The 23,560-nt window shown below is 54.3% G+C and overlaps 1 protein-coding gene across 5 annotated transcripts in view; it reads left to right on the top strand.

The window, feature by feature from the left end:
• The window catches only part of TMEM63C (transmembrane protein 63C), a 34,319-nt gene that overhangs the window by 469 nt on the left and 10,290 nt on the right, over positions 1 to 23,560 (top strand). For 2 of the 5 annotated variants that reach the window (XM_056347894.1, XM_056347890.1), the window contains exons 2-5: positions 19,359 to 19,473; positions 19,747 to 19,967; positions 20,315 to 20,394; positions 21,488 to 21,575. In XM_056347894.1, coding sequence (XP_056203869.1) covers positions 19,770 to 19,967; positions 20,315 to 20,394; positions 21,488 to 21,575 — 366 coding nt within the window. In that variant the 5' untranslated portion in view covers positions 19,359 to 19,473; positions 19,747 to 19,769. The other 3 variants (XM_056347892.1, XM_056347893.1, XM_056347895.1) reach the window with 3 other exon arrangements.

Raw genomic sequence — 23,560 nt, 5'->3', positions numbered from 1 at the left:
GCAGCGCGGCGGGGGGCTGCCCGCCCCCGTCTCGCCACCTCTCCTCCCACCGCGGGGCCCGGAGCTCCTGCCGCTTTTCGGCCTGGCGGCCGGCAGCGCAGGCCCCGGCGGCCGAGCATCGGTAAGGCGGCGGGGGGAGCAGCCCGGGGACCGCGGCTCGGCCGCCGCAGCGGGGCGGGCCGGGGGGCGGCGGCCCCGGCCCCTTCCCCTGCCGGTGCCGGGCAGCCCGCGGGGAGGGGCGGAGGGAGGCGGCGGGCGCGGGGCCGGGACCCCCCAGCAGGTCAGTGCGGGGCTGGGGCCGCGGAAGCGGGGCGGGGGGCTTGGCGGGCAGCGGGTGGTGACTGGGGGGGGCAGGGGGGCCCGTTGTGCCGGTGGGGTGTCTGGTGTGTGTGGGGGGGAAGCTGCGCCGTGCGTGGGGCTAATCCCGGCCCCCCTTCCCCGTTTAGCTGCGCCTCCTGGGTGGGCCTGGCTCTGGGGCTGCGCTGGGGGGATGCTACGGCAGCGTGGTGCCCCCCCCGCCCCGGTGTGCCGGTACTGCGGGGGCAGCGCCCGGCACGGCCCCGGGGCGGCTCTGCGGGGTGTGAGGATGGGGCTGGCCCGTTGGGGTGGGAGGTTTCTAGGCACTTGGCTCCGGTGAGGCGCTGTTTTCCTGCCCCCCTTCGGGACCAAGTACCAAAGTGGCTTTAACTAACGCTCGGCTCCAGCCGGGTGATGGGCAGCTGCGGCCCGGCAGGGTGGGGGGGCTTCCCTGGGCTGCTGGAAGGGGTCAGCGGCCAGAGTAGGGAGCGAGCCCCAGCCCCTCCGTGTCCTCTCCCAGCGCACGTGTGTTGGCCTGCGCCGCAGTCCTCTGATGCGAGATAAAATGTCATCCCACCGCTGTGTCATGCCATGGCTTGTGCTTGGTCCCCGCGTCATCCTGGCCACAGAACCCTCCTTGTGGGAGCCACACCTGAAGGTGCTGGAAACACACGGTGCTAGCAGGGGAGAGGAGGGGGAACCGCTCCCCGTTTCTCCCTCCAGCTCTGGGAGGCTGATGACTCTGGGAGGGCTGTCAGGCCAGGATGATCTAACGCTCTGGCCGAGCTGCTCTTCCCCAGTTTACCACTTCATCCAGATCTGTCCACGGATCAAAGCCCTGCCTTCTCCCTCGCTTGCTCCCCCATCCTCTCTCGTGGTGCTGCACAGTAGGTTGGCAATTCAGGAACCTCCTGAACAGAATGGCTATTATCCTGGAGAAAGAGAGAGAGACCTTTGTCTGGCTGGTGGACGGTATTTCTGTGTGAACATCTCTTTTAACTGTTTAGCCACCATCCCCAGGATTGGTGTATGTGCCTCTGCTTTCTCCCCTTTCAGAGAGCTGGGGGGGAGCAGGAGGTGAGGGGAAGGCTGAGTGGGCAAATGAGCTATGAGAAGGCACCTTACCCCATGCTGGAGTTTTACGATGCTGTGTGAGGGGTCAGGCTGCCTGTCTGAGCAGGCAAAACGTGCCATTGGCAATCAAAGATGCTGTTGAGGTGGTTTGCAGTGTTTGCTTAGAGGGGAGAAGGTGTGGAAAAGACAGAAAGCAGAAAGACTGGCCCCGAGACCAGACCTGAACCTTGGCCTCGCTGCCTTCCTTGCTACCCTGCAAAGTGGTGATCAGGGCTAGGCAGCAGATGGAGAGGGAAGCAGAAACAGCTCTTTCAGGAAGGATTTGTCTTAAGTTCCTGGCAGACAGCCATTGGCAAACAAATAAGTAATAAATAAAAGCAGGGAGGCCACTGGCACCCCTGCAGCCTCTGACTCCATAGCACATATGGGCTTTTCCGGCTTTCCTGTAAGCTTAAACCTCTGCCTTCTTCCCCTGACAGCATACTGGCTTCCCTTTCCCGAAACTCCATCTGAATGCCTTTCAGCTTTTTTTTCTCTTTTTTTCTTATGATAACGCTTGCATGGCTCTGTAGCTGCTGTCCTCTTCAAAGCTTTTCCTGAGGTTAACTAGCTTATCCCTGGTTTGGTGGTTGCTGACATCGGTAAGCGTAGGGTGGTCCTGCAAGCGGGGAAGAAATAGCGATGCTTGCTGGGGGCACTGGCCAGGGGTACGCACAGGCCCTCTCCGGTACATACCATCCTCCTTCCATGCAGTGACTTCTGGCCCAAGGGAAAGGAAGGCAGATTTCAGCACAGCTTCTGTCACTGCCTTAAAATATTCCTTGCAGGAAATACCTCTGTCTTAACAGACTGCAGGAGCTTTCCCCAAGCAGCAAGGAGAGGGAGAAATGTTTCCAACACCCACAAGTGAATTCAATTGATATTAAACTAATCAGTCACTTAAACTTTTAGGCGAACGTCAGTGTGCTGTGCAAATGCTGACTCTGTGAGTCCTACAAACACCAAAGCCTTCTACTGTTGTCACTTCTGCCTTTGGTGGAACAGCTCTTCTTACCTACTTTAATTGCTGTAAATATATTTCATGTACTTAGCCCTAAGTTTGAAGAAAACATTGCGTTGCTGATGCACTGCGCTCAGAGCAAAACCAGGTTTCCTTTGAGATTATTTCTGAAGTGGCTCCAGTCCCAATTTCCTTCCAAACGAAGCTTTGGCTTGATTACATTCAGTCCCTAACCAGCTATCAGATCCTTAGCAACAACAGGTCTTAGAGTTTTTGAGGATCCCCCTTGGCACCTACCTGCACTTTAAGATGCCTAAACCTCTTTTAAAAGCTGGTTTGAAGTTATTGCTTTAAATGCAGCTGGGACTGGTAATTAGGCTGCGATCACACCTTGTTACTGGGTGAGGACAATGGCAGCAGTTTGTTCACACTATTACAGCAACAGTGGGAGAGCCCTGGCCAGGCAGCCATGGACAGCCCTTCCCACCCTCCAGGCTGCTATTGTTGCTGGTTAATGGGTGAGACTGGGCACAGCAGGTCCCACAGGACCTCTTTGCAGAGGCAGGAGGAGGTGGGCTGAAGGAGCCTGGAGGGGGGGCATGGGGTCCCCTCTCCCAAGCCTGCTGCCCTGGTCCCTGCATCACCCTCACCTCTCTGGTGGTTCAGCCGTCACTTGATCTCACACCTCCTCACCACGTTGCTTTTTATGACTCATCTTGGTGCTTACCCCAGCGCTGCCCTGCCTGTCCTGGTACAGCCCTCTCTTAGTGGATGGCTGTGTTGGAGTAAGAGCTGCAGCCATGCTAAGGGCTGCAGAGAAAACCTCTTTGGCTGAGAAATTGCCTTCCTAATTGAAATGACTGTAATGTTGCCCAGTCTCTGGGGAGCATGAGCGCCATGGTATGGAAACATTTCAACACGGGGATCAGTTCTGCAGTTCCCAGCAGAGTCGCCGTGAGAAGCTGTGGGTACTGGTTTGACCAAGGAGGGGCTGCTTTGATCTCCAATAAAGTTGTGTTTAAAATGGAGTACCACAGCAGAGAGGCTCAGTGCTCCTGTTCAGTGGGAGCATGCGAAAGCTTTGGGTGACCCAATTCCCCTACCCTCAGCACCACCATCTTGTGTAGTCTTGTCATCTGCAACTTGTGGGTGAGCCGAGAGGAAGGCAGGATCTGAATGAGCCAAAGCTTCACTGTGTCTCCAGTGCTAAAAGGCAGGTTGTGAGAGGTGGAAAAACATGTCAGCATCTAAATTTGAATTCCTCCTAACAGAGAAGAGGAAGGGGGTCTGGCCCTGCTTCACCAGGGAGCACTTATTGTCAGCTGGGAGCTGGTCGTAGGAAGCTGGGGCAGGAGGTGATGGAGACTGAGACAACGAGCCCCTGGATGTGGTGTGTGGATGGGCTAGGGGAGACCGATGTTCAGAGAAGGTAGAGGTGGAAGAGTTAGGGCAAACCTTGGGTTTGGAGGGATAGCTGGGGAGAAGGTCCCAGCTGTGGCCCAAAGTGAGCCCGTGGTACCCTGAGACGAGGCCTGGGGACACTGCGTTGGCCAAACTAAGGTGACCCTGCTGGGGGAGTCCCCTTGCTGTGCAGCAAGATGATCCCTGCTAGGATGACACGGCATGGCAGGGACATGGCACAAGCTGAGGTGCTGAGACATCATGTGAGAGCTGGCAAGCTGACGGTGACACGTGAGGTTTGGAAGTGGCTGCCCATGGGCCACAGGGCACCAGTGCAGCTAGGATCCCGGTCTGTGCTGGGACAGCCCCCAGTAGCCTGGGGCTTGAGACCTGGCTGGAGGACCTGCTTGCAACAGCTGTTTGGGATGGTCTTCTCAGTGTGGCTCTGGCTTGGAGCAGAGTCTCCATCCTTGGAGATACTCAAAACCCGCCAGGACATGGCCCTGAGCAACCTCCTGGAGCTGCCCCTGCCCTGAGAAGGGAGGCTGGACTCGATGATCTCCCTCCAGCCTCAATGCTTCTGGGATTATTTGTCCTGTCTTCTGACAAATTCAGTCACCATGGGATAATCCCCAAGGCAGCGTTAGAGAAAAGACCAGGAGTATGGAGGTTTCCCTAGCTCTCCTGAGCCTGCAGGCAGTGATCTTGGAGGTGTCTACACCAGTAAGAGACTTCCAGGGCTTGCAGGCTCCAGGCTGGGGACATGCACTGTTCCTGGTGTTTCTGGGCTGCTTTTCCCAGGAGAGGCCACAGATGGTAGAACTATGTGGGAGGAAAGTGTAATGGCAAAACCGACAGAAAACCAACCTAAACTTCATAGACCTCAGAGTAAGTTTGATCTGCGCCTTTTTTGGCTCTTGACCTGTTGCTGAGTAGGATGGATGGATTAAAGTCACGATTTAAATTAATGATCAGAAAGCCACAACCGAAGTACCTAGTTTTCATCTTGCTGTGTTTGTACGCTTCTTCCCTTTTCTTAAGGACAAGTTGATTCTCAGTGATGAGTGTGTTGTGGTGCTTAGGGCTGAGCAGGAGGCTGCACTATGCTTGAGTGGGTTTAGGGTGTAACACGTGGTTAATTAGATTCTTAAGGTCCTGATTTCTTGCATTAGAAAGTGGTGACACATGTCTTTATTAGTTATCTCTTCATTATTTATTACAAGTTTGATGCTGCCGTATTTCAGTGGAAAATGAAATCCTATTCAAAATGCAGAAAGCAAGCATTTAAAAAATGGTTTCTAGTTGGTTAAATAAAACTGCTTAAAATGTATGAGTCCGTAAAAGAAAAACAGATACGTTTATGAAAGCATTATTTGTATATTTAATGAATTTAACAATGCTCTATTACTATACTATATTGTATTACTATAATACTTACTACAGGAACATAATTTTATTATAGGACATGTAAAACATAAACAGTCATATAACCTGATAATTTCTGGCTTTTAAGAATTCAGAACTAGTAGAGATCATCCTTTCACACTTCATCTTCATTGGTCTTGGAAAGGGAACCAGGCTTTCCTGTGTTAACCTGCAGTAACAGTCTGAACTTTGACTAAACTAATGAGTGTACTACATTAATTGAAACTTTTTCCCCCCTCCTCTGTTTTCTGCTGTCAGAAAAAAGGTTGCTGCTGTCAGAGTCACTTTTGCAGTTCATCAAGCTTTAGCTCCGAGTACTCAGGCGCTGAGCAGATCTGGCAGCAAGGACATCCTGCATGAACTTCTGCTGACTTATTTTTCACTGATGGGAGTGATCTGAGGTCTTAGCATGTATGTTATTAGAACTTCCAGTTTTAAATTGGCTGTCTTTTAATTTAAAAAGTTTTCAGTTCAGACAAAATCTGATTACTTTTAAGTCAGATATATGTTTCCAAAAGTCATAATTCTTTTATTTGTTCGGGTTCCAAGTCCTCTTCATTGCCTTTTCCTTTCATATTACGCTGCCGCTAATCTTCTCATCAGGGAGTTTCATTGGATTTTTCTGTTGGGAGGTTTTCATCAAGTTTAATTTTCTTTCATCTAAGCTTTTAATTTCTTGTGTTTTCTTCTGTGAAATTTCATCAAATTCTTCCTTGTTCAGAACAAAAAAAAAGCCCCAAACCCAACAAAGAAAATACTGCTGATAACAGCTGCAGTGGCTGGGCCACCTCCTGAGAACGGTGCATTTTAAAGACGTTTGGGTTAGTTCAGCCATTGCAGGAAAGTCAGGGTGGATGTTCCTGCAGATTCAGTCCCCGGTAAACCTAGCTAGGCAAAACTTTAGTAATTGGACTTACAGACTGTGACCATGCCCTTGAGTACATACGTGCACCGTCACAACTGCAGCTTTACATGTGTTTGTGTTCTGGGGTAATCGTTAGGTTTCAGGATTCCTCCATCACAGCAGCTGTGTCTGAGGGGCTGGCTGTTGATCTGGACAGCCCCCGCACAGAGCCAAACTTCAGGGGTTTCTTTCACCTCTGTAACAAGGAGGTGAATTTCTGGCCCTCGTGAAAGGCATGTTGCAGTTGGTTTCAGCAGAGAAGGGATTTCGCTCTGCATTTCTTTGGGCTTGGGATTTTTTGTGGAAAATATCCAGAGGGCAAAATAAGTTTCTGCATGTCTGTAGCCTTTAATGTCCCAGCTGGGAGTGGTGCTCAGGGGTGTCCCTCCACCTCCCCAGCTGCCCGTGGGAGCCCACCATGTCAGCACTGCCCCCCTCCCCATCCCCTGGGGTGGGAGAAGGGGTGTGCAGGCATGTGATGGGACCTGCTGAGCTTTGGGTCCGATCCTGCTTTCGGTGCTGCAGGCTGCCTGCCTGCTTCCTGAACATGCTGGGCAAAGCTGTCTGTTCCCTGGAGCTTGCCTTGGTCAAGAAAGAGGTGGGAAGTGGGAAAGCATTTGTGCCAGCAGGATGGTATCTCGCTTCCTCACTGAACAGAGGTAATTTGGGTAGCTGGGTTTTGCAGCCATGCCCACCTGCGTGGCCAGCATGGCGCTCTGCACCAGCGGCATTGCTGGAGCCCGCTTTTGGCTTTAGGCTGGTCCTGCAGCTCAGGGTCTGTCCATGCTGTGGTGAGCATTAGGAATAGCCTTCCCAGTGCCTTCAGGTGGCTCCTCACACCTGACTTTTGGTTCTTTTTTGGTCCCCTCCCTTCAGCATGACATCCATGTGCCTCGTGATAGAGCTGTGCTGCCAAGAGAAGCGTGGAAAGCATCTGGACAGGACTGGTGTTTACTGCAGGTGGTCCTGTCCCTAGGAGAGAGGCAACATTACAGGATTCAGCATCACTTAAATATTGATCCCTGCCGTGCTGGAGGAGGATTTGGCTGCCTGTGCAGAGCTCTGCTCACTCTCCCAGGGCTGTGGTCAGCACAGGGATGTCAGGATGAGCCGGAGCCTCCGCGGCATCTGTGGTTGCGCAGCTTTTTGTCTCTAAGTGCAGGAGTGGTACTGGCACTGATGAAGCAGCGGGGTGTTTCAGTGTGGGATGTGCCCGTGCTTTATTGGAAGTGCTGGTTGCCCCAGGGAGCTGGGCTGCGAAGTGCCGGCTGTGCTGAGGTCTCGTGCACTCTCACCTTGGGTTTTCTTAAGCTGCCTGGAGGCTCCATGTGTTTCCAAGTGGGGAGATGCTTCTCAGAGCAAGGATGGCAGCTATGCAGCACAGCATGTGCCAAGCTTCCCCTTACATTAAGCACACAGCGGGTGAGGAGGTGGAGACCCTCCTCATGCAGTAAATGCCTTGCTGGTACTGCAGAGGCTGAGTACAGGATCACAGGGTGCTCACTGGGACCAGGCCAGCGAGGCAAGAGCAGCATTCGTGGTTGTAGATCTGGGCTGTGCTGGGAGAGGATGCAGGCAGGCAGAACAGCATATCCAAAACCAGGCGGAAAGCTGGAGTCTGGGCTGGGGCTGGGCCAGGACATCTAGCCACGGCGAAAACCCCTCCATATCAATACTGCATCCCTGAGCATCTCTCCTAAAATGGGCACGGAGCCTGTCTGATTCCTGCTAATTGTGGCAGGGCTGTGGAGAGGCTTGCAGTGGCTGTTGCTGGGATACTGCTCCCTGCCTGGGCCCCCAGATCTCTTTGGCCGGCTGTATTGCTGGTGCTGCGATGCCCAAAGCGCGCTGGAAGGACCAGGGGACACGGGCTTGGGGAGGCTCCTTGTGCAACTGTTTGCTGCAGCACCATATGTTTAAATTCCTTTCCTTTTCTCTTCCACATGAGCAGTGATGCTGTGGAGGGCAGGGGGTGGCTGCTTGGGGACCCTGTGCTGCTGGCAGGGTGGGCAGAGTGGTGCAGGGGCTGCCAGCCCTTCCTTGAGTGCCAACCCGGCTGCATGGCCCTGTATGCAGGCAAGGTGGACTTGTGTAGAGAAACCAGGGACACTCTGCCCCTAAAACTTGCCATTCTGATCTTTTTTCCCATTTTCCCCCTCATCCCACATAGCCTTTTTCCAAGGCTGACTTGCCCACGGAGCATCTTTGATGCTGGCTGTTGAATGTGGCATGTTTGAAAGGATATGACCCCATGCCCCAAACCTGCCAGGCTGGGCTGACAGCCCCTACGCAGTGTTGTGTCGCCTGCTCTTGCAGCAGGAAGAGCTTACAGGTCGCTCCGTGACCACCCTGCTGCCAAATCTGCCATCTGTCTCACCACGTCATCTGGGTGATGCTGCGCCTCCCAGCCCACAGCTTCTCTCCTCCCAATGCCTTGTCCCTTTCCCAGCCCGGCTGCTGTACATGTCCAGATGTGACGCTTCTTTCTCTGCCTGAAGGGAAAGAAACAATTTCTTGTGTTTTCCTCTGTCACATCTATCGCTCCCAACGCCCCTTGCGCTGGCCGTGGGCATGGTGCCTGTAGCACTGGCACAGCAGAGGCTGCGTGCTGACCGTCTGTGCCCTCCTCACTCCCATGTGCAGGGCCACCTGCCTGTGGTATGTGTGTGTTAGGGGGGATCCTGAACCCCAGTCCTTGCCATGCAACTTGTCCCTGCTCTCTCTGGCTTGGGATGCATTGATGCACCCATCTCAATGCCCCCATAATTTCCCTCTTATCTCTGATGCTACAGGGCTGTTTGATTCCCCAGGTCCTCCCCATGGAGGAGACGAGAGCAGGCTGTTGGGTGTGATGGGCTGCCTGCTCTGCCCTGCAGCAGGCACATGGCTGAGACTGTGCTTGGGTGTCCTGGGCAAGGGGAATTCCCCAGGGGCAATGGGAGAGATGGGGATGAGCTGTCTTGTCAGCGTGCGCAAGCACCTGTCGTGCCAGGAGGAGACTGGAACCATCGGTGCTTTGCAGAGCTGCATGCCTGCAGCAAAACATGCGCCTGGGAGAGCTGCCTCCCTTCCCAGTGCAGCAGAGCAGCTTTCCTCTGATCTCCCCTGAAGGCTGCATGGACTGCAGAGGCAGCTGGATGTGTACCCCTGCAACCTGGGGGGGGACCGACTGCATGCTCCCTCCGGTGCCCCAATGAAAAGCAGCGCAGAGCTGGCCCTGCACAGGGGCAGGATTTGGGGGGGGGGGGGGGTGGGTGGGTGGCGGGCAGGTGGCTGGCCCACAGCCCAGGTAAAAGCAGCTCAATCTGCTGTTGAGACTATGAGACAGGTTCAGTCACTTCCCTCCTCCTTTTCAAATTGGCTTGCACACCCAGGGTGGGGATAGGTGGTGATTTGGTGGGTCCCCAGGGGATGGAGGTAGCCAAGCCAGGCCTTGGGGAGCACCTTCTCTCCTCCTTGTCCTCTGGTTGCAGTCCCCTGTGCTCACCATCAAAGGCTTCCCCTGCCCTTTGATGCACTATTGACTCAAACAGGTATGCTGAGCGCTAGCCCCCCTGGCACGGCTGGATGTGGCTAACTCCGCGGCTGCTGGGGCCATCCCCGCTTGTGCAACCTGCCGGTGCCGGAGCCTTGGCTGAGCTGCCAGCTCCCACGCTCCCAGGGCAGTGTGATTCATTCCAGTTGTCTGGTGTTACCCAAAGCTGCTTGGAAGCTGGGCAGAGGTGGGAAGAAAGCCTGGTCAGGGCCAGGATTGGTGAGGGGTGTGCTCAGTGGCTCCTGCTGCAGCCAAAACCTTGCTCTGCTCCTGGCACCCAGCACAGGTGGTAGAAATGTTCTAGCTCTGCAGATGCTCTAAAATCATGTTTTGTGTGTGTGGTGTGTACATATATATAGTGTAGAAACTCGCTGCTTTCAGGAAAGAAGGCTTTGTGCTGGCAGAGAGGGGAACTGGGCAGGGCAGGAGCGTTTCTTTGCTCCAGCAGAACCAGCTGCAGGGAATGTTGCGGCTGCTTGAAGCTGGGGAGGAGCGTAGAGCAGGGGGGCTGGCAGCAGCCAGGTGCCAAGGGCTCCCCCAGAGCAGTGTGGAAGGGGGTGCATGGGTGGCCTGAGAAGGGGATCAATGGGACAAGTGTGATGCTGCCCATCTTATACTGGCCCCTGGGAGGCTGTGGGATGAGGGTGCTCAGCAGCAGGGTGCCCCCAGGTCCCTATCAGGCAGCAGCTGCTGGAGCGGAGCTGTGCCCAGCAGCATGGGTGCCATATCCCTGCTAGCCTGCCACGCGCCTGTGCTTGCCGCCCATCACACAGCAGGCTTGTGGGCATCAGCTGGGAGGATGGCTGGAGGAGTTCAGAAGCCGAGGGCAACCATGCAGGGGACTTGAAATGTGCCTGCATTCTCCACCAGCTCCGTGGTGAGGTCCCTGCAATATCCAAGTGTGCCACACCATCCCAGCTGGGCCAGGACACCGGGATGCAAAGCCACCGGAGCTGCCTGGTCCAAGCAGTGTGGTATTGGGCTTCCCCATCTGCGTCCCCCTCATGCACAGCCCAAGTCCTCTCCTTGCCAGTCATCTTCCCTCTGCCCTGGGGTGATGTTCCCTCAGCTCACTGGTGAGGGCTGTAGCTGTGCTGGCTGCCCTCGGGGCTGTCAGTCTCTCTGCAGCAGGTGGCTTTATAAAAGGCAGCAGATAAACTTCCCACTCTCCACCTCCCACAGCTTCCTCCTCTGCAAACAGCAGAAGGGACTCGGGGAGGAAAGAGCTGCCTTTTCCCCGATCTCCATCCTACCTTTCGCCCCATCTCCAGGTACCACCGTGCTTCTGGCACCTTGTGGCACCATGAAAGATGCCCGTGACCCACAGTGACAGCTCTGGACTAGCTCCCGACTGTGGCTCCTGGTTTCCATACAGGTTTCCACGAGGGAATGTTTTTCCCAGCGGAGGTGGCGCCTTCCCTTCACACAGGCCTTAAAATCCTCCTCTGTTTGAGCACAGTTACCTGGATGGAGGAAGAGGCAATCTGCCTGATGTCCCACCGCTGCTGCAGCCTCCCTGAAAGATGCCTGCCTTGGCCTTCAATGCCAAATGGGGGCTTCTGCTGCCAGACTGGCTGTGTGTGGGCACAGCATGCCCTGGCCTCGGAGCTGGCAGGTGGTAAGCAACCAGGGGTACCCTCTGCGGGAAGCTCGAGCACTTCCCTAGGGCCAGCTGCTGGGGTGGCCCTCAGTCATGCAGGCAGCGGGGGCTGGGAGTTGTTCTGCTCTATGCATAGCATCATTAACTAATTGCAAGCACAGGGGTTGCTCTGGGGACTGTGAACAGCATTCAGCATCCCAGCTTGGATCAGGGACCTAGTGGTACCAGGGGGGTTCTTTCCTGTTTTCCTGAATGCACATGCATGTTAACTGGAAGCCCTGGGATGGCTCCCTACCCCTTTCCCACTTGTGAGGAACCTGGGTCTCTGTCCCTCACAGTCAGCCCCAGCTTTTTCATAGAATCACAGAACAGTTTGGGTTGGAAGGGACCTTTAAAGGTCAGCTAGTCCAGCCCACCTGCCATGAGCAGGGACATCTTCAACAAGATCTGGCTGCTCAGAGCCCCGTCCAGCCTGACCTTGAATGTTGCCAGTGATGGGGCATCTGCCACCTCTCTGGGCATTCTGTGCCAGTCTTTCACCACCCTCATCGTAAAATTTTTGTGTCTCATATCTAGTCTGAATCCACCCTCTTTCGGTTTAAAACTGGTACCCCTTGTCCTGTCACTACAGGCCCTGTTAAAATATCTGTCCACACCTTTATTATAAGGCCCCTTTCCTGGCTCCCTGCTCCCAGCCATCGCCCACCAGTAGCCCAGTGGCTCCCTGCCCTGTGCGTGTGCTGAGCCTGGCACGGGTAACCCTTTGTGCCGAGGGGTGTTGATTTAAGTGTTACCAGGGGACAAGGGTGCACCACGCAGAACGAGCGATGTGCCCCTGCCCTGCGGAGACTGCAGCCCAATTAGCTTCTGTTTGCTTGATGCTATGCACGCCAAGGGTGTGAGGGGCTAAGCACACTGTGTGCACAGCAGGAGATTGAAATATAAACCAAACAGAAGTTGGAGCTGGTGGCAAAAAGGGCTGGGGTTGGAACAAATAAACCCTGCTCCGGTTCTTCCTTCCCAATTACCATGCGCTGGCTCCAGCAGCCGCTGGCCTGCATGTGCATGGAGGAGGTGCTGGAGAAGAGCTGCTCTGTGTATGGTGTCTCCCACGCGCCGTCCCAAGCACACCTCCCCAGCTGTAGATCTCACCATAAGCACCATTTGCTCTTGGTTGCCTGAGGTTTGGCTTTATTCTCGCTCCAAGGAGTGATACAGCGAGTTGGTGCTGCCCTGCTTGGTTCACAGCACCCCTCTGGGTGAAGGGGCTTATACAGATGGCTGCTGTACCGCAGAGGAAGGCCACAAACATTGTCTGCAGAGAGCCTTGCTGGAGGCCAGGTGTTGGGATGCTTTCTCATTCAAAACCCTCATATTTGGAGTTTAGTCCGTCCCAGTGCCAAAATATGGCCACCCTGGGTCCGCACGGCAGTGCCAGGGGAGAAGGGGAGGGCAGGGAGCTGGGGGCAGCGCAGCAGCCACCCCAAGGGGACATGGCAGGGTTTTGCTCTCAAATGCCGTATTGGTTTCAGGTAAGCCCTGGGGCAGAGTGACCCTGTGCAGGGTTTCCCAAAGGTGGTGGCAACCCGCTGCTCCTGAGAGCAGAAAAACCTGCTTGGCTCCCCGAAACGTGGATTACTGGATTACGTTGTTTAGCTGGTCCTGTTGGCAGGGCAGGTTGGGAGTGGTGGGTGAGGAGAGGAAAGCAGGGAGGACGCGTGTTTTCTGTCCCAGGAGCAGATGCCTTTGCCCTCATCCTGCTGCCCATGTGGTCCCTTGTGGTGAATTCCTGGGCCTTTGCTGTCCCTTTCTGCAGAGAGCTCCCAGAGGGCTGGGGGGACACACAAAACACTGGGAACTGGAGCAGCAGTGCCAAAGGCGGGCTCACCACCGACGGGAAGGGGATTGCCATGGGGTTTGCATCCCCAGAGCCTGGGTGGGCTCATGGGCCCGCTGTCCCCCACTCCAGCTGCTAGGGAGCCTGGTGGGTACTCATACCCCTTGGTGGGAGAGCATTGCTAGAGCTTACTGGTGAGGAAGCCAGGTTGCTGCATATGGTGTGGTTCTCCTTGTTTGGAAGATGCTTCTGGTTTCCAGCAGGCTGATGGGACAGGCTGGTGTGTCCCCTGTGTGAGGCAGCTGTGGTCCTATTGGTGATGGGACGGGGACTTCTGTGGAGGGTTGTCTGTGCCGTGGCCTTAGCGGGGTGTGGGCACAGCGTTCACACCAGTGTCTGTGTTTATGCTACCTGTGTCTCCGCATCCAGTGCCTTGGCTCTGCGGTGTTCCTGGGGCCTGGTTCCACTCTATGTGGGTCTTTGGGTCTCAGCCCCGGGGAGGTAGGCACTGCTGTGCAGTCAGGCGCCTGCCCTGAAGATGCTGAAGGTGGTGCAAAGAGCCCTGCCCAGGGATGCTGCTGCTCCACGCCTGCTCACTCCACAGGCCACAAGCAGCCTGACCCTCCCTTTGCTTCTTGAACCTGGAGGTCATGACTAAGAGGGAAGGGCAGAGAGAAAGCCAGAGAGGATTGCTTTGGACCCCTGCAGGGTTTTGGAGGGCCATGTCTGTGGTCCCATCCCTTCTGTGCTTGTCCCCCTTGGGGCTGGATGTGACCTGTGGCGTGTCTGTTCTCCTGAGCACCGAGCTACAGGGATGGAGAGGTCACCATGCCCGTTGGTGCCAAAACTGCCTCTGCTGGTGTGTGCGTTGAACTCAACACAGGGTGTTGATGAGCGTTTTCCCAGCCTGAGGTTGTTTGTTAGCCATGCTGAGTCAGTGGCAGTGGCTCAGATTTCCTGACCTCCCCATCACTGCAGTCCCACAAGGTCAGTCACTGCAGTCCTGCAAGGCGGGATGCTGGAGGTTTGTCTCCCTACCCAGTCTGGGCACGTCAGGGCATGAACCTCCTCTTCCCATTACGGTGGTCCTCACTTTCCCCTCTCGCAGCCTGGCTGCATCTCCTCGTGAAGGAGGAAGGATGCAGAGGCAGTCAAGTAGCGGGGATGCTTGCTTTCTAGGAGACACGGGCAGGCTCCTTAGCCTGGCTTTTCTGCTGGCTTTGTGTGGCCACAGACAGCTCCACCACCAGCCCTGTGCCCCAGCTGCCCACCTGCCAGCTGAAATGAGTAATGCCCTCCCTGCCGGAGCAGGATGCTGAGGCTGGCTGAGCGCAGGCATGCTGAGAAGCCTGGCTTAGTCATCTGAGTGCTCCCAAGACTTTGTTTTGGTGTTTTGCTACTCCAGCTGTCTGTGAATCCCCTAGCAAATGAGTTTGCTGGCAGGGGTGCTTCAAGGGAAAGACAAATTCTGAAGAATTGCATTCGCATAAAAGGCATGCCTTATTTTTAATTGGAAAGCTGATTCTCTGGATTAGTGCCCACCCAACTGGAGAGGAGAAGCATATGCCGGCGTATCAACAAAATAAACAGGGCACTGAATATTCAAGGCAAACCCTACACTCTGGAAATGCTTCATAGAAATTATTCAGCAAATCACTTTCAATGGTAAATCTCATACACTCACTGTCCGTTCACAGCCATCGCGAAGAGGAGAAAGAAGGATTGCCTTTCTCTACTGCTCTACATGTTTTCTGGCCCATTTTTAGCATCTTTCCTCTAAGTAAGTCCTAGACTGGGTAGACCCTATGTTGCGATTTCTGCCTCTGTGTTATTGCTTCATTTCCCCAGCTGCAACCCTGTCCTGTGTTTCTCGACGTGCCTGTTGCTGTCACTCCTCTAGGACAGCAGCTGCTCCAAAGGATGCCCATCTGTGGTTGGCATCTGGAGGCACTGCCTCATACACAGCTAGTGGGAAGCTCTCCCAGCAACTTCTGGAGGTGAAGGTACCCACCCAGCTCTGTTATTCACAACAGTATTTCCTTCTCTGGCCCTTAAAGATCAGGAGAAGCACAATGACGGGGGCGTAGCTGGGAACAGGAGTTGGTCTGGTGTTGCTGTGGGGTTTGTTTGGACCTTTAAGGTACGATCACAGAGTGCTGCCACCAGAGACTTCAGCATTATTGCAATAATCTCACACATCTCGTGTGAAAATGTAGCTTAGGTGTTTTAACAGTGACTTTAAGTCTCACCTAGGGTGTCCATGTGATCTCTCACTCCGTATACCAAGTTAGGTATCTCCTCCAGTTGGAGGGAGGTTGAACATGTCCTACAGGTCTGAGTTCACTCCTGGTGTGCTTGAGCAGAAGTCTTCTCTCGAGGTTTCTGCTTCATGTGCTGTTCCTAGAACATTTACAAGATTGACTTTTAGCTGGTTGTTTCCAGTGGTTATTTTAATGGTAACGCTGCAGCTATATAATTCACATGAGCTTTTCTAGGAGCAGCACCATAAAAGGTGAGATTATCTGGAATAAACCATCTAGAAAAGGACTGGTCTGGGTATTTGGAGGTGGGTTTCTGGGGGTGTCTGCGTGTGAGAGGAGCAGGGAAAAGGCAGAAGAACAAGCATGGGATCAGCTTCAGAGGATCTGTGATACGCTGCAAGGGCTTCATTACTGGCCTGAGCATGATGTGATGATTCCTTGGGGCAATGGAGATGGAGGTGCCCAAGAGAGGGTACAAAGCTGGACCAGTGGCTTCATGTGTGTTCTGTTCCTGGATTTTCTCTGTGCAGTAAGACTCTGGCAATGAAACAGCAATGCTGGGTGGAGAGACAGGAACCAGTTGGGCTGGGTGGCATTTGGGAGGCTTGTGGGCCAGACAGCTTGGAGCAGGAGATGCTAGCATCATCTCCAGGAGCTATCCCATTGATTTTGGCCACCCACTGGGGGCAAAATATCTGCTACTGGGAGAAGGGCACAGCAGCAAGGACTTGATAGGGAAAGACAACCTGTGCTGATCCCTGTGAAAACCCCCATCACTCAGCCATCCTCTGGCAGGATGTTCCTCCTACGAGTGTGAAGACAGTGCCTAGAAACAAGCTGCAGGATCTTATTGCTGGGCAGTGGAGTGGTGGAGAAGGGACTCAGAGGTTGCTAAGAGTCTGCTTGTTAATTTACTGAAGGTCCAACAGCTCCCTTGGTCAGAGGCACACTCTCCTTGTTAACAAAAAGGCGGTGAATTATTTAGCAGCTGAAAATGCCAGATGGCGATGGCTCTGCTGCTTGCAGGAGGAGAGGAGGGAGGGAGCCGTGCACATGGGGAGAACAGATTGAGAGCATCTCTATAGGAAAGGGCTGACCCCAGCCAGAGGTCCCAGTGGTCCAGGTGGTTTCATAGCTGCCTGACAGCAAGCAGGAGGCAGGCCGGCCAGGGCAAACAGCTGCTGCTTGCCAGAGTAGCCCACTCATTTCTCATGGGTCTCCCCTTGCTGGAGTTCCCCTTTCAGGGGTTGTTGTCCCAATGAGGCCATGCCGGGCGTCGAAGGACAGGATTCCCAACCCTGGCTGGGAGGCGGGCCATGACTGAGGGCACTACAGGGAGATTTTGGCCAGCCCATCCCTCACTTCACACCTGGCTGCAGGGATGGTACTTCAGCCCCAAGTCTACCGGGATACCCTTTGGAGCAGTATCAGCATATCTCAGGTGACCTGGCAATTCTTTTGGGAGTCACGCCAATGGTCAGCTGTCACAGCTTGGGCGATGATGTTTCTGTCTGGAGATGCTGTGGACTAGCCAGATCAATACGACTGTGGCTAGAGACCTCCAAGGAGAATGGAAGACGCTGTAGGCAATGTGTGCAGGTCTGTAGCAGACCAGACACTGAAGCCCATACCCCTCCAGGTGACACCACACCATAGGCACAGTAAGAGGGACTGCCATGGGTCTGCGTGTCCTGGGAATCTTGATGCCTGTAGCTCAGCAACTTCTGACATTCCTTCAAAGCATCTATGCCGGTAGCCAGGCACCAGCCTAAGTCTGGATTCAGGTGAGCCTCAGGCTTTGCTGGGCTCGTAGCCTTAGTCCAAGCATCCCAGCCACTCTTTGGCTTTCAGTGGAGATTTGTCTTTGGGCTGGAATTTATGCTTCATAAATGAAGAAAATAGCAAGTCACCATCTCTCTGTGTTTAATTTGGAAGCTGCAGGCACCAAGAGTGGTTCTTTAGTTCTTCAACCCCCTTGAGAACTTGGGTTGAGAATCTCTTGGGAATCCCCGGTGTCCATGTGATTGCATTTGTCAGGCTACCTGAGCCCTTTTTATTTCTTTTTCTCTTTTTTCTTTTCTTTTGTCAACTCTGTGTTTGAAAACCTTCCTTTTCCTCAGTCTTTCCTTTCTCTGGACAAGGAGGTCGGAGAGAGTCAGCGTCTCAGGCGTGTAACCTGTGTGAGCTCCTGCTGCGGCATCCCTGTCCTACCTGCTCTGCCCAGTCGTGGGGTGGGGGTGTCGTCTGGGCTCCCCAGGAGCTTTCGGGCAGGACTAATCTCAAGCAAGAAGCTGCATGGTCTGAGGGAGAGAGGCTGAGGCTACAGCAGTGCACATAAAACCACGTGCTGCTGTAGGCTCCCATCTGTCACACTGACACAGCAGAAGTAAATGTTTCCCAACAAAAGGAAATCTCTGCAGAGCTCAGGAAGAGCCCCTTTCTAAGCCAAGGCATTTTGTGCGTGCTCTCTCTGTTCTCCCCAGGGACCTCTCAATCAGGTTTCCTTTGGTGTTGAAGAAGAGTTGATCCTGTTTGGTCTTGATGGGAAAACCTGCCATAAACACTGCATCTCCAGGTCGCTGGAGGTGCTGGCTGTCTTTGTGTCCTCCTCCACTGCTTAATCAGACCGTGGCTTCTGCTCCTCTTCCTCTGCCCTGTCCGTGTGGGCTGTGAGCGTCCTGCAGCAGGGATCAGCTGTCACTGGGTGACTGCAGGGGCTGCAGCGGGGTCCCGTTTGTGGCTGGAATATAGATAAAAAGGAGGGAGAGGAATAAATGCCCCAAGGCTTGAATACAGGAGTCCATGTTAATAAGCATGCTGAGGTTTCACGTGGCCTTTGTATATCGTGGTCAGCATGTCTGCAGGGCAAGGCACCCATGTAACTCCTTACAAACTTCAGACAGGCCAGGTGATGTTCTGGTCAGGAGCACAAGTCCCTGTGAATAGGGATGTAGAATAACTGCGGCTGGACGGCCCCCCTTGGAGGGAGGTCATCTGATAAAAGCCCTTGCTCAGGACCCAGCCAACTTCAAAATTATATTTGGTTGCTCAAGGCCTCCAAAGACAATGCTGTTTTGTCTGTCTGTTCCCCCCCCCACCCCCAGTAACCTTAGTCTTCCCCTAAGCAGGGTCTCCAGCCCTCTGGATTTATCTACCTAAGAAGTACTAGACATCCTAACTTGGGACCTTTTTGGAAGAGATACTAGGGACCCAGCCTGGCTGCCATTTTGAAAACCTCCCAACAACCTAATAATGGACCGTCGTGAGAGGACCCTGAAGACCCCCCACTGTCCCAGGGTGCCTCTTACCCTGGGAACGTGTTTGGTCCCACCATAGTCATAGCTGTCCTCCTCTGAAGGCCATTCAGGTCTCCAAACACCAGGAGCAGCTGGCTGAGGGTGCTGGTGGGGGTTCCAAAGCATGGAGACATGGCAGGCACACAAGAAGAAGAGACTCTGGCCCTGTTGTCCCCACCCTGTGTGTGTTAGCATTTGCTGTGCTGGTTCCCTCTCCTCCTGTCCTTCTGGTGAGTGCAGCAGCCGTTCACGCACCACCTTGGCATGCAGGTCTGTGGCATCCCCATGAGTAACAGCCATGCTGGCTGCTGGAGGGTGCTTGTTCCCAGGAGTCCCAGGCATCCTCTCCTACCTCTAAAGCGTGGCTGTAGGAAAGGTTTTGGAAACAAGCTGCAGTCTTGGCTATTAATGGGCTTTAAGTGTTTCCTACCAGTGAGGACTATAGCCTGCAGTATCAGCTCCTGGGGAGGTGGGGGGAGGTCTGGCATTTAAGGTTTTGAGAAGCTGCTTCTTCTGAAGACATCAAGGTATCTTAGAAGAAGCAATTATGCTCTGGTGGAAAGGTGAAAGGGAGGTACCACAACTCCTGAGTCACACAGATCGTGATGCTGGAGGGGAAGGGAGGGCTTAGGGATGTTCCACACAGAGTAGATATCTGGCTGTAGGGAGCAAAGCAAGCACAGCCCCAGCGGCCCAGTTGTTAACATCATCATTGCTTTTATTCTCAGAAACTCAAGCAAATGCTTTGGCTCCTCGTTCCTGCCTGCTGACCACACCAGGGTGGCCATGACTGACCCCAGCTTCCAGAACTGAGGGGCAGAGGTAGTGAGAGACCTGTCTCAGGTATGACAGAGACAACCAAATAGCATGGGGTTTAATGGGGTGGGGAGAGGGTATGAGGTAGCTGTGAGATTTCCTCAGCAACACCCCCTGCCCTGTGTCCCACAGCCCCTCCTTGGGAGAGACTGGGACTGGGGAAGCTCCAAGGTCACCAGCCAGTCCTCTCCCCTCCTTGCCCTTAGTGAGCTCCTCAGACCTTGCTGGAGGACCAGGCAGAGCCTCAGCCCCTTTTCAAGCAAAGCCTTCTCCATCCGCACCCCTTCCCCTGTGTTGCAGAGTGAGGCCCCACGACGGCACCGATGGAGAGTGTGTACTCGGTGGAGCCGGTGCCTGACAGTGCCAGCCCCACCTCGCTGGATGTGCTCAGCTTCTTGGATGCCCTGGTGAACAGCACGGAGGAGCAATGCTTCAGCGCCCGCTCCCGCAGCACTGTCCTAGAAGGGCTGCCATTTGGCGGTGTGCCCACCGTGCTCGCCATCAACTTCATCCTCTGGCTGGTGAGCGGGCCAGGAGGGTGCCGTGTCTCCAGGCACCGCAGCCCCCCGCTGTGGTGGCACGGGCTGGGGGGTGTTATGGGTGTGCTGACAGCCACACGTGAGCACAGCCTGCGTGTGCACCTGGCTGGTTGGGGGAATGGAGGTGAGTGCAGGGAACCAAGAGCTTTGCCCATGTCATGGTGGGCAGCAGTGGCAAGATCATGGAGCAGGAGCGGTTTGGCCTGAGGCAAGAGTGGCATGAGCTTGGGCTCATGAGTTAGAAAACAGAAAGGAGCAATGTGAAGAGACCCAATAGCAAAAGACCCTGTGGCAAAGCCCTTCACCTCTCCTCTTGCTTCTTCTTCCAGCTTCTCCTCCTGGTCTTTTCCTGCCTTCGGAAAGCGGCTTGGGACTATGGGCGCCTGGCACTGCTGATGGACAATGATAGGTGAGGAGGATGCGGGGCCATTGTGGGTGGTGGCTCCAGCCTCTCCAAAAGGGCTGGCACGAGGGCTGGTACTGTGGGGTGGCCCATGGAGACGCTCAGCAGATGTTCCTGCCCTTCCTCCCCACTGGGAATGCTCTGGCTGCACTTGCCCATGGAGGCACAGGCACTATTCACCACAGGGAGAGGGAAAGCCCAGGCCAGCTTTGATTCCCTCTGATGACGGTGCTCTCGGTGCCAGGGAGGGCACTGTCCTGGGAAGGTCAGAGATTCAAGAGCTGCTTTCGAGTGGGGACAGGGCTGCTGCCCCTCCTCCTACGGTCTCTTGGGATGAGCAGGGCCAGCAAGCGGCAGAGGGAGACACAGCAATAACACTGTTCCTCATATCACCAAGGCAGCTTGCCTGGCTCATCCTTTGGGCTAGGTGCAGAATCCTAAATAGACCATAAATATACAAAAAATACCAGTGTCCTGGTGAAAGTAGAGCCCAGACCAGAATTCCAAGCGGGCTGTGCCGCCCGCAGATGCCTGCCTGCCAGAGCACAGCTTGCCCTGGACAGCAGAGCATCTTTCTTTGTGCAGGCAGGTGCACACAGGAGGGGTCTCTGCAAGGCTGGGTAGCCCCCAGGAGCAAACTCTGTAAAAGGCCCCCTCCTGCCGCCTTCTCTCTCCAGCTCCTCTGGGCCTTGGGCTCTGCAGCCGAGTCTGGCAAAGGACAGGTGATGTTTGCCTTCACCAGGGAGGTCAAGGGGGCAATTGAGACTAAAATGCAAGCTCTCATGATGTTCCTTTTTACTGTAATGCCATTTGAGAGGGCTGAAACCAGGGGAATAGAGAAAAACTGGTTCAGTAGTCACTTGTCCTGGTCAGTTCTCCATGAGCCACCCTGCCATGGGCCAGGGCCACAGAGAAGCTGTGGGAACTTGTTGGCATGGCGGCAGCAAGATGCAGCCCCTGCCTCGAGCCCAGCAGTAGTCACTGGTCCAGCCCCAGTGCTGGGCTGCTGCCCTAGGAGAAGCTTCTCCGAGGGTACTCATCCTCTCCTGTCTGCTGCTTCTCTCCTGCCTCACCTCTCCGCTGCTCCCCTCACTCAAAGTCTGACATCGCTTTTCTACGGAGAGCAGAGCGAGAAGGAGAAGTCCCCATCGGAGAGCAGCCCCCTGGACGCCGACAACAAGGATGTGGTGAGTGCCAGTGGCTGTGGCAGCAGGAGCCCAGTCTGGGCTCATCCTGGCCCAGCCCACGCTGCTCTTCACCAGAAACCCAGGTCAGAAGTTAAATGGGAGTAATTAAACCATCCAGGACAAGGTTTTCCGGCTTAGCACCCTTTAGCAGCAGGGTATTCCTGGGAAAGCTGGAGGGTTTCTTTGGCCTGGCTTGTTTTGAGGCATCTACTTTGAACGGCACCTTGGAGGGGATGCTCCCACCAGGATGAGCATCTCCCGCCTGTGTGGCCATCCCTGCTGGCTGCAGGGACCTAGCGAGATGCACGGCCAGAGCCTCACTGCATGCTCACAGGGATCTTTCTAGTCCTGTCAGGACAGAGTCCCCTGGATCACACCTCCTCCTCTGCTGTGGGGGCTTTAAAGTCATCCTTTGTTTCTCTCTACCACACTGAGCATAAACCAGGCTTTTCTGGAAACAAGCACAGATGGACACATTTTGCTGTCTTGTTTCTTTCTCTTTTTTTGGCAGCAAAAGCTCAAAAATCTGGTATGACTATGAAAAAAACGGCATAACTTATTAAAAAAAAAAACTAGGCAGGAAAGGTAAAGAAGCAAAATCCTTGCAAGTGGCAGGAAGCCTGTTTAAGGGCTCAGTACTAGATGCTCTGGGCAAATGTATATTGCTCATCAAAAAATAAGTGAGAAAGACCACAGGGAAAGCCTGCACGGCTAAAGAACAGATTAAGGGAGATTACCAGAAATAAGAAGACATTCTTTTAAAACTCAAGCTGTTCCCAAATGTAGACAAGATGTAAAATACACTAAGGCAGGGAAAAGAGCAGTTTGGAGGATAAATTGTAGAGAGCCTAAAAGCAATTACTGGATTTTTCTTCATACCTCAGGAACAGGAAACCTGCCAGGGGGTTTGTAGGGCTGATGGACGCTGAGGATAGAAAATGCTTGCTGGAGAAGGCAAGAATGTGGCAGGAGAGCTAAATAAAGTTTTGGTGTCTGTATCCATTGAGGGGGAGCTTGGCCAAACTCCTGCTGGGGGCTCTTCTCTGTGGGGAAGCACTGGAGCATCCCTCCAGCAGCGGGTTTGGAGGATGAAGTTGCCATAAAAGCAGCCTGACAAATTCCTGTTACCATCATAAATTCCCAGGAGCAGGCACAGGATTTTTCCCTGAGATGAATAGCCAAGCTATTGACTGCAGTGTGCAACCTCTCTCCTGCAGGTGGGGATCCTAGAGAATTGGGAATCAGCCGGTAAATGCTGTTTTTTCAGGAGGGTTTCTGGAAAACCCAAGAAATTACAGCCCAGGGAGCTTGGGGTCTGCACAGACAACCTCCTGGGCACGGTTCTTCAGAGCAGAGCCCCGGAGCTGGGTTTATGAGGGGATTCAGCCTGGCTGTGCTAAGGGGGTGTCCGGCTCCCACAGAGCTGTCGGGGATGCAGGGATGCCTGCATCTCCAAAGCTTCCTGCTGTGGTCGATCAGATGAAGCCGAGTTGTTCAGTAGGAGGGAAGGTCCTGGAAAAGGTAAAGCCAGGGTATGGAGAGGAGAAAGAAACTGCCAGCTCTTGAAGGGCAGGGTAAGGGGATCCCACAGGGTGCTGCCTGGCATCTCTCCCATCCAAGGTCAGCATAAACCCTCCGGAAAGGGGCGAAGAGGAAAGGCCAGATGGCTGAGTGTTATTTGGCACAGCCATGACCAGGAGGACTGCAAAGGGACCTTGAACTTGCATGAACTCTGATGTCGGTAAAACATAATGTGTAGGGGAGAAAAACCCTAAAGTTGCATACGTAGTGACAGGGAATGAGCTATTACACGAGCTCTTACATTGTCCTGTATCACTCTATAGCAGTGCCGGCTCAGCGCTTGGCAGTGGACAAAAAAGCACGTTGCCTGTTAGGGACTGTCAGGGAAGGGGCAGAGGAGGAGCTGCTGGAAGCCAGGAGCCTGTTACAGAATTGGACCATGTTTCCCACTCCTCCTTGTTGGA

The sequence above is a fragment of the Falco biarmicus genome, chromosome 7 (genome assembly GCF_023638135.1).
Source record: "Falco biarmicus isolate bFalBia1 chromosome 7, bFalBia1.pri, whole genome shotgun sequence".
NCBI classification, from domain to species: Eukaryota; Metazoa; Chordata; class Aves; order Falconiformes; family Falconidae; genus Falco; species Falco biarmicus.
This window is presented reverse-complemented; position numbering and strand designations above follow the sequence as displayed.